The sequence below is a fragment of the Leptopilina heterotoma genome, unplaced genomic scaffold (genome assembly GCF_015476425.1).
Source record: "Leptopilina heterotoma isolate Lh14 unplaced genomic scaffold, ASM1547642v1 Lhet_121, whole genome shotgun sequence".
Lineage (NCBI taxonomy): Eukaryota > Metazoa > Arthropoda > Insecta > Hymenoptera > Figitidae > Leptopilina > Leptopilina heterotoma.
In genome coordinates, this window is record NW_025110839.1 from 339,080 (window position 1) to 349,837 (window position 10,758).

Here is a 10,758-nt window from a genome sequence, read left to right on the forward strand (position 1 = left end):
TTTTTCCTAGCTAGAATATTTATTAAATTTCTAACAATTAAATGCAAGCAATAAAATTTAAAATTTTTCTAGCAATACTTAACGAAAACACAATCATCCAAATCACATTAAATTAAAAAAAAAATCTTACGAACGAACAATAGAAAAATACTCTTTATACATAAATTATTATTGACTAGTGAAAATAAATCTTCAAAGTTACTTTAAATCTCTGATTATCAAAAATTTCCCCAAATTTCAACTTCTTTTCCTAAAAACTTTCCAATATTCTTTTTTTCTATATGAAATATTTATAAAGTTGTAAACTTTTTGAAAACTCGTATAATAATTATAGTATTTTAAACTGTGGAGGCTATTTTTTGATGCCTAATTTAAGATCATTTGGATTTGACGATAAATCGCCAGTACTGCACGGAATTGTTGGTATATTTGAACCTTGAATACTGAAACCGTGATAATCTTCATGAATTGAGGTAGTCGGCTTGATGGGCGATGGTAAATTTGAATCGGCAATTTGTATTTCATCCAATAAACTGTCGGTGGAACTTTTTTCAGCCAATGGACAATCGACCATATCAATTTGTGAATCCAAACTAATGAGACTTGTCTCATCGTCTCCCTTGACACAATCGAGTGTGTAATTACTCGCGAATGGCGGGAAATCGAATGTTGGCGATGGAGTTACAAAATCGAGAGACATTGTTGAATTGTCTGCTTGCATCATTAATACGTCTTTTTTTGTGTCAGAGGACTGTGAATATATCTGTAAAAATTTTTAAACTATTTGTTTTTACGAATTATTATACAATTAATTTATGTAAATTTTAATTAATGATGATTTAATTTTTAATTACATTTTTAATAGTATTAGATACATTCTTCGATAAATTGATGCACATTCTGCATTAATTATTGAAAGACTACAATTGATCATTAATTAAAACTATACAATTTATGTTCTTATTTATTTTCTTTATTAAATTTACAGGCTTCGTAATCATCTACTAAAATTTACTATTTACTACTTTTTTACGATTTGCTACTATTTGGATATTTTTTTTTTTGTGACACTAAAAGCTACTTTTTTCGAAATTATTTTAATATTACCTATTTTGATAAAAAATTTTACAAAAGGATTCAAATATTTAAATTTTTAATAAAATTCGTTGCCAAAATTCAATTATTTTCATAAATAATACAATTCTTCTCAGGAATTCAATTATTATAAAAATTTTAAATTCAATTTCTCTCAAAAATTCAATTATTTTCATAAATTATAAAAATCTTCTGCGAAATTCAATTATTTAAAAATTTTTTTAATAAAATTCAATGCAAAAATTCAATTATTTTCATAAAATAAAATTCTACTCAGGAATTCAATTATTATTAAAAATTTTAATTAAATTTCTCTCAAAAATTCAATTATTTTCATAAATTATAAAAATCTTCTGCAAAATTCTTATTTTTAAAATTTTTAATAAAATTCGTTGCCAAAATTCAATTATTTTCATAAATTATAAAAATCTTCTCAGGAATTCAATTATTTTTCAAATAATGAATTTCTGCCCAGGAATTCAGTTATTTATATAGAAAATTTAAAAGAATTTTCTTTCAAGAATTTAATTATTTTCGTATGTAATAAAATTCTTCTGAAAAATTAAATTATTTTTATAAATAATAAAATTCTTCTGAGGAATTCAATTATTATTTTAATAAATAATGGAATTTTTCGTTAAAATTCAAATATTTAAAAAAAATGTAATAAAATTCCTCTCAAGAATTCAATTATTTTAATAAATAATAAAATTCTTCTCAGAAATTCAATTATTTTTAGAAATTTTAATAAAATTCGTTGCAATAATTTAACTATTTTCATAACTAATAAAACGCTTCCCAAGATTCAATTATTTTTAAAACTATTTAAAATTAATTTTTCGAAAAATGCAATTATTCTTAAAAATGTTATAAAAATTCTTCTAAAGAATTCAATTATTTAAAAAAATTTTGATATAATTTGTTTATTAAAATTTAATAATTATTTTCAATAAATTTTTTATTAAATTTCTTGGAAGAATTTAATTATTTTCAAAATGATTCACAAAATTTGATGATAGAATTCACTTATTTTTAAAAATTGTGATAAGAATTAAATTATTTTTGACCTACAATTTTAATTAAATTCCTCGTACGAACTTAAATTTTCTTCTAAACAATTGAATTTTTATTTTTACAGATTTTATTTTTTTATTATTTTCATAATAGGGTAGAGTGGGGTAAAAAAGCCACATTTTTACTTTTGATGTTGTAAAATCTGTATTTAAAATTTTTTTCTCAAATTTCCAATTGTTATTGAAAGTTTAGTTATTAAGCTTGAAAATTCTTGACGGAAATATTTTTTATCTCATGAAAGGACTAAGTTATAAGAGTTTTACGAAAGCACTGTAAGTGGCTTTTTTGCACCACCTGGTGGGGTGAAAAAGCCACCCTACGATTTTAGCAAAACATGTTATCAATTTAGGTATTTTTATAGTTTCCCTTTATTTATATGACAAATAGTCTTATTTGAAAAATATTCTAATAATTATGAAAGAGTTTTTAGCAAGCAAAATTGAAAATTATATTAAGTTTACCTGTTTTCCATTTGCACTGCCAATTTTTCGTACCTTTTTTAGAAATTCTCTTTAAGTTTTACCAAAGATAACATATTTCGTTGCAACCGTTTATTCATTGTTTATTTTTTAAATGCACTTTGAACTACTTTTTCGTCGTGTTTAATTTATTTTATTAAATAAACACGAGAAATTTTGTAAAATAAGAAGGTTAGTTTAAATAGAAAACAAGTGAAGTTCACAAAATATTCAATGGATTTTTTGCCCTGGCTTTTTTACACCCAAGACCAGTTATTAAAAAAAGCAAAAATAAATTGTTAATTCAGTTCAATTTCCAAAAATCAACATTGTATACGTTTTCGGTATACTTTTCTCCTTATGTACAAACATTTACTTTTATTATTCGTTCACTTAATCAAATTGTAATATGTTTGAAAAGTTCACCAAAATGTTTTCAAAAAAGCAACAAAAAATTAAAATTACAATAAAAACAATATTAATCTAGGTACAACATTCAAACTAGATTCAAAAGTTGCGTATTACCTAATAGTATTTATATTCTAAACAGCTGATAAATCGGCTTAATAGTTTTTAAATAAAACTCAAATGGCTTTTTTACACCATGGCTTTTTTACCCCACTCTACCCTAATATAATTTTCATTGAAATTTAATTTAATTTCAATTATTTTTAATACAATTTTAAATTAATTTAAATGAAAAATGGAATTATTTTACAAAATTTTATTACAATTCTTCGAAAGAATTCAATTATTTAAAAAAAATACTTATTCCTGTTATAACGCTTTTAATATTCAATATTTTAATAATCAATTCTTATTAGAAAGTTGTACGAAAATTCAATTATTTCAATACAAAAATAAAAAAATTATTGCCTGTAGGCAATAATTTTTTTTTTTTTTTTTTTGCCTATAGGCAATAATTTTTTTATTTTTGTATTGAAATAATTGAATTTTCGTAGAACTTTCTAATAAGAATTGATTATCAAAATATTGAATATTAAAAGCGTTATAACAGGAATTTTATGAAATAATTAAATTTCAAAAGATTTTTAAGTTGAAATCTTTGAAAATTTGGAATTGTTCGTAAAATTGTAATAATATTTAAGTTATTATTTTGACTTAAAATGATTAAAGTTTTGAATAGTTTCATTTAAAATGTATGAAAAAATTGAGTCGTCAAATTTAATTTTTCAATAGCTAAATTTTCACGTCTTTTCTTCATTTTAACTTTTTCCTTGATCTGCCTAAAAAAAGTCAAATACTACTTAAAAATAAAATTAGTAACTGTGGCAAACTTCGCTCGATTATTTTCAAAAATTTCACTAAAATTATTTTAAGAAATCCAATTATTTTTAATAGAATTTTACAGAATTTCTATTAATTCAAAAAATTTAAATTACTTGTTTATGTTATTAAATTAAATTTCTTTAAGATTTTCGATTGTTTTTTTAAATCTCTAATGAAATTTTGTAACAGATTTAATTATTTTTTTTTTAGTTTCATTTTTAACTAAAATATTTTTTGAGTTAACTAAAAGGTTCCTGAAATTGGCATCGATGCTCTACATCGAAAACTATTTTTTCTTATTTTTAGTGATAATATTTTAACAAATTTTACTTCTTTCATTCACCTAAGAAGTAAATAACTTTTTAAGAGTACTTTTTATACCTTAAACCTTGGGAAAAATTGAGTCATTTTTTTCCGTTTCGTACAAAAAATATTTTTCGATGCTGAGCATCGATGTCAACTTCAGGTACTTAAATTAAAATTAATTAACTTTAAGAAAGTTCTTGTAAAATTTAATTTAATTAACGATTTAATTTTTAACTAACGAGAATGTTCATCTTTAAAAAATGTAACATTACCTGAGGAACGATGGGAGGAGGCAATTGATAACTCTCAATATCTTCAGTGTCCAAATTAGTAGGAATTTTTTGACTCCTAGTTATTATAAGAGGCGTCTTTGTAATGACGGAATTAACCTCTGCTTCTATTCTCTCCCTAAATTTAATCATATTATTCTGCAATTCATACGCTTCATTAACGATATTCTCGTTCTTTTTCTTCAATTCGTCCAACAGTGTTACGTCTTCGCACATTAAATGTAGATTCTATAATTTGTCATTTAATAAACATTAAATTAAATAATTTAAAATTATGATATGATTAGAAAATATAAAATATATTATATACCTCGCATATCATTAAAGCTGAATCCCAAGTATTTGCCGGAACTCTTTCACCTGACATATAGGCATTAAAATCCTTCTCTGTCATACTCAGCGATTCGGCTGTCAAATTCTCGATAAATGAGACAGCACAGCACTGAAAAAATACATTCATTTGTTTATTAAATCTACCAATTATTCTTCTATTTCATTTTAACCATTTTCTTAAAAATAAAAGTCCATGGATAAATTATTAGAAATTAGACTTTTTTCTGCATTTTTTTCAAAAAATAAAATTGAAAACTAATGAGTTTCAAATTTTTCTAATAACTTACCAAATTAGTAAAGTAATAACCCGCTTCGCCTGTCATTAATCTGCTTGCATTACAAAATCTCGTTATAAAATTAATATTGCTCTTTAGTCTAACTGGATTTGCTTTTAAGACGATAAAAATTAATGCTGGCAAAAATTCATCAGCCGAAGCGGGACCACCGACGGATTGTTGCAAAAGTAGAAAAATATTTCTACAGCAACGAACAATGCATGCTAATTTTTCCTGCGGTGCCTTCGATGCATCCATATTTAAAAGATCTAGAAACGATAAATGAAAAGTTTTTAATTATTAAACTATTTATAATATATAAATTTATTTATATATTTTACAATATATAAATTTTGCATATGTCTCAGGGATCACAGTATCTTTTTCCTTTAAAATAAGTGAAAACGTGAATTATTTTCTAAATATAAGTGACAAAAAAAAAAATTAGAATTACTATAATAAATTATAAATACAATTAACTGATTAATTATTATTATTTTTTATTTTTAACCGTTTTAATAAAATTCTTCAAAAGAATTCAATTTTCTAAAATTTGGATAAATTTATAAATATAAATGAAATTATTTTCAATAAAACTTTAATTAAAATTAATTAATTTAAATTCATTGAAATATAAATGAATTAAAAAATTTTTTAAACTAGTTTAGCTTGAAACTAAAAAGTTTAATTTAAAAAGTTTGAAAAATAGATAAAATAGGTGAAAATTAACGGAGTAGATGAAATAGGTAAAATTAAAAAAAAGTATAAAAAGGTGAAAAAAGGTAACAGATGTTTGTTTTAATTCTAGAGAAAATTATCTAACCTGTTATAGATGTATAAACCAATTCGCGAACTTCAGCACTTGTTTCATGAATTCTACATTCCAAATTTTTACCACTCACCCAATTCAATTGCCGTATTCTGTGAATTATAAAGAATGGTTTAATTTTTAATTGATTTTCTTTTTCAATTTAAATAATCTTGAAATTAGAAAAAAACGTACCTATTCTGAATAGCTAAATCCTTCTCCTCGTCGGTGGTATAGGCGGAGCAAAATAGAATTCTATACAAAAGGGTCATTGTATACCTTTCAATATAATCCAAAAGTCTCTCTTTAATTTCCGCTGAGAATTCTACAAAGTAATATTTTAAACTCATTTTTATTACCTTTTGTAATTTTCTAATATTTTTTAATATTTTCTAATATTTTGCAATATTATGCAATTTTTCAGTAAACTTCAAAATCGATAAAAAAAAGAACTTTTCTGATACCATTTTTTTTTTCTAAAATACTCAATTACTACAATTACCATTATAATCAGAATTATTTTCCATTTGTTTAGCGAAATCTTGATAAAAATTTTGTGTTATTTCAGATAATTCTTCAATTCTTTTGTCTTTGTTCTGGAGAATTTTGTTGACAAAAAAATTCATGCACTTCTTTAAATCTCTCTCGGCACGTGTTTTATTAATAACAGAAATAAGATCGCGATTTTCATATTTTATTTTTTCGAGATCTTGATTATCCTTTAATAAATCCCTAAGAAGTTCATCGTGTCCAGTAGCTGGAAAAAAAAATATATTTCTAAACTGCAAATATACTTAACATTTTTTTTCAACAATTTAATTTAAAATGAAATTTTGAATTTATTTCAATATTTTATTTTTATATTCGAATTTTTTTTATATTGATATAAAGATTTGTGAGTCATTGGACATTAGATGTAAAAATACAGGCTTCACAGTACCCCTAAAAAGTATTTTAGGGGAAATAGGGGACTTTTAGGGGACCATAAAAATTGGTTAAATAATGATAAAAATATAATTTATTTATACAGGGTTGCCACAAAAATTTAACTTTATTTTTCCCTGACTTTTCCCTGATTTCCAAATACAACTTTGACTTTTTCCCTGACCCTAAAGAATATTCTGATTCACTCTAAAAATTATTAGATACTCAAAAAAATGTTTTATTAAATTTACTTACAAATTTCTTCAAAAGTAAAATTATTCGAAAATAATAAATACTTTTATTTAAAATAAATGTTTAATTATTTTTTTTCATTGGAATTAAGATGTTCAAAAATTTTAAATTCAAATTTTTTCAAATTGAACAACTCATAAGAATATTATTATAAAACATAAAGAAATGGATCACTCCGAGTCAAAGACTCGGAGTGATCCGTTTCTTTATGTTTTATAATAATTAAAGATGACCGACTGACAAGATCATTATTTTATTATTATAAGAATATTGTTACTGTAATTTCTTCAAAAAATTATTTGTATCATTTCAATTCAATTAACATTTTCTAGAATTTTTAACTAAAATTCTACTTTAAATCAATAACATCAATTATTATTCAATTAAACTTTTCCAAATAAATTAATTCTACAGAATTGTTAGTTAATAGTACAAAAAACAATAATTTAATTCTACGAGAAATCAATTATTTTAATACAAAAATAAATAATATTGAATGTTTCTTAAAATTTAATTTTTACGAAAAATTGTATTAAAAACTTTTGAAAATATTTCATTTCTTTTAAGGAATTTAATAAAAATTTTAATTAAATTTATTATATTAAAGAATTTTATAACAATTTTTGAAAATAATTGAAAACTTTTTAAAGCATTTTATTACATTTTTAAAAAATAATTGAATTCCTGAGAAGATTTTAAATAATAATTTTTGAAAACAATTGAATTGATGAGAAGAATTTTATTAAAATTTTTGAAAATAATTGACTTCAGAAGAATTTTAAAAAAATTTTTTACAATAATTTAATTCTTGAGAAGAATTTTCCAATCTATTTATAAAGATAATTTAATTCTTGACGAGAATTTTTAAAGTATTTTGCAAATAATTTAATTTCTGCAAAGTATTTTATTACTTTTCAAAAGAATTGAATTTTTGTGATGAATTTTGATATTTATCAAAATAATTGAATTTTGGATAAGAATTTTATTAAAATTCGTTAGAATAATTGATTTTATGGGAGCAATTTATGCGATTTTGTTGTTTATCAAGATAATTGAATTCTTTTGCAAAATTACTTAAAATTTTTTTGAAAATAATTGATTTTCTGCGACGAATTAAATGTTATTTATAAAAATATTTGAATTATTGCAACGAATTTTATTGTTTTATTGAATAATTAAATGTTTCTTAAAATTGAATTCTTTCCAGAAGTTTTAATACAATTTTTAATAATAATTGCACTTTTTCAAGGAATTTATTTAAAATTGTATTGAAAATATTTGAAATTCTGCGATGAAAATAATTGAATTCGTAAATGAAATTTTATTATTTATGAAAATAATTGAATATTTTCGTAGAATTGTATCAACAAGTTTTTTCTATAATTAAATTTGTTGATAAATTTTATGAAAATAGTAAATATTTAAAAACATTGAATTGCGAAAAACTTTTGAAAATAATTGAAATTTTGCAAAGAATTTTATTTAAATTTTTGAAAATAATTGAATTTTTGGCGAAAAATTTTGCTATTTATAAAAATAATTGAATTCTTGATGAGATATTCATTAAAATTTATAAAAATAATTGAATTCGTGCAAAGTATTTTATTAAATAAATTTTGTTTAAATAATTGAAATTTTGCCAAGAATTTAATTAAAATTTTTGACAATAATTGAATTCTTGAGAAGAATTTTGATATTTATCAAAATAATTGAATTTTGGAAAAGAATTTCAATAAAAATCCTTAAAATAATATGAACAAAAAGTTTTGAACGTTCAAATGAACGAAATATTTTTTGTTAAAAATATTTTCATAGATTATTGATTACAATTCAAATTAAAAATTCAAATTTTACATTTAGAAACATTATAATTAATTTGCTTAATAGTCACGCAAAATTATAGTAATAAAAATTTAATTTGAAGAAGAAATAAATAAATTTCGTTCATTTGAACGTTCAAAACTTTAACCTCCTAAAATAATTGATTTTATGGGGAGAATTTTGTTGATTATCAAGATAATTGAATTCTTTTGCAGAATTACTTAAAAATTATTGAAAATAATTGATTTCCTGCGACGAAAAAAATAGGGGAAATTTTCAAAATAGGGTACGTTTAGGGGCCAGAATTAAAAAAAGAGGACTTTTAGGGAAATAGGGGACAGACTGTGAAGCCTGCTGTAATTATACTTAAAAATTTTTTTTCAACAATTTAATTTAAAATGAAATTTTGAATTTATTTCACTTATTTCAATATTTTATTTTTATATTCGAATTTTTTTATATCTGATATGAAGATTTGTGAGTCATTGGACATTAGATGTAAAAAACGAAGTTGAAGTCCACAACGTTTATCAACGAAAAAAATTTATTCAATACTTTCAAGTATTATTTTTAATTTAATATTTAATTGTAAAATAATTATTATCAAAATATAAGCATCAATATTTTTGTGTCAATATTGCTGCGTATTTTTAATTAATTTACAAACTAAACAATTTTTTTCGTTGATTTACGTTGTGGACTTCAACTTGGTTGTAAAAATAGGTCTTTCAAAATAATGTAAAATTACCTCTTAATGAAGGTTTACGAAATACTGAAAGATTAATTAATTTTTTCTTATCTTGTTGACGTTTCTTCTCTATCCTGCTAGAAGTTTCACTGAAAGAATTAATGAAACATTGTTCTTAATATCTATTTAACAAGAGGACAAACTGATTTATTGATATATACAATGTATATTTTTTTGGTTAAAAAAATACTTGAAAACTCAATACCTTTCTCGACTTTGTACTCGTTGAACGTGTTCCCTTTGGGCTCTTTGCTTTTGCAAATGTTCCCGATGACACTGACTGCAATATCCTTCCCATTCAGCATTTCCAAAAAAATCGCAACCATTTTTGCATTTTAAATCCGACTCGTCAATGCGAAGTGTTGGTGTTTTTATCGAATACATGTTCAATTTATAATTATTCGAATGTTAATTTTGATTTCGAAGAAAATTAATTAACACTAATATACACCCCGGTAATATTATTAAAATATTCATTTAATTCATTTAATCAAATTAATTTAATTCTTTAACCTCATTTTTACGAAATGCGATTGAAAATATTTTTGACAGAGCATAGTTGGGTAGGAGGTTTAAATTTCGATTTTCGAACTAAAAGAGTTGCGATTGTGAACACACCCTTATTCGATTGAACTTGTCCATTGTGGCCAACTACCCAACCTTGCTTGAACAGAGCGCCAAAAGTTCCACCTACCCAACTCTGCAGTTTGTGTTTTCTCAGTACAGAGTTCACGTTCTCATTACAGTCCGTGACTATTTTGGTGCTTTTAGTTGGTATTTTTCGTATTTTTCTTGCTGTACTGTTGTACTGGTGCGGTTTGCGGAATGATTGCGATAGTATTTTATAGTAATAGTAGTGTGTTCTGTGTTCTGTAAAGTCGGGCCAGTAAACAATATGGCTGATACATTTTCGTACGCGGGTTATGTTGTTCGTACTATTAATTCAAAGTGTTTTTTCATTTGTAAAAAAGAGCAGGCGCACTTGGTGAGTAGACTGTTTTTAATATTTATCATATTTATTAATATTTTTTTCTTGCAATTCTGCAAATTTACTTGTAAAACCATTTCAACTAACCTCCAATAT

At 22.9% G+C, this 10,758-nt stretch overlaps 1 protein-coding gene across 2 annotated transcripts; it reads right to left on the bottom strand.

Moving 5' to 3' along the window:
* Positions 1-10,185, bottom strand: LOC122511488 (rab5 GDP/GTP exchange factor). 2 transcript variants are annotated; one of them, XM_043626759.1, is made up of 9 exons: positions 9,880-10,185; positions 9,675-9,763; positions 6,432-6,686; positions 6,125-6,254; positions 5,945-6,042; positions 5,134-5,390; positions 4,824-4,955; positions 4,496-4,741; positions 1-763 (listed from the first exon to the last, which is right to left on the bottom strand). In XM_043626759.1, the coding sequence occupies exons 1-9, from the start codon at positions 10,056-10,058 to the stop codon at positions 353-355; spliced, it is 1,797 nt and encodes a 598-aa protein (XP_043482694.1). In that variant the 5' UTR covers positions 10,059-10,185; the 3' UTR covers positions 1-352. The 2 variants fall into 2 exon arrangements, with proteins under 2 accessions (XP_043482694.1, XP_043482703.1); XM_043626768.1 differs by having other exon boundaries at positions 580-780.
* Positions 10,186-10,758: the final 573 nt, after the last annotated feature.

Bases quoted from the DNA above. Each gene is read 5' to 3' on its own strand.
- LOC122511488 (XM_043626759.1), bottom strand. From the start codon at position 10,058: ATGTATTCGATAAAAACACCAACACTTCGCATTGACGAGTCGGATTTA. The intron at 6,687-9,674 runs GTAATTTTACAT...TTTTTTTTCCAG, and splicing joins TCGTAAACCTTCATTAAGAG to CTACTGGACACGATGAACTT. The intron at 4,742-4,823 runs GTATATAATATA...GACAAATTATAG, and splicing joins CAGCTTTAATGATATGCGAG to AATCTACATTTAATGTGCGA.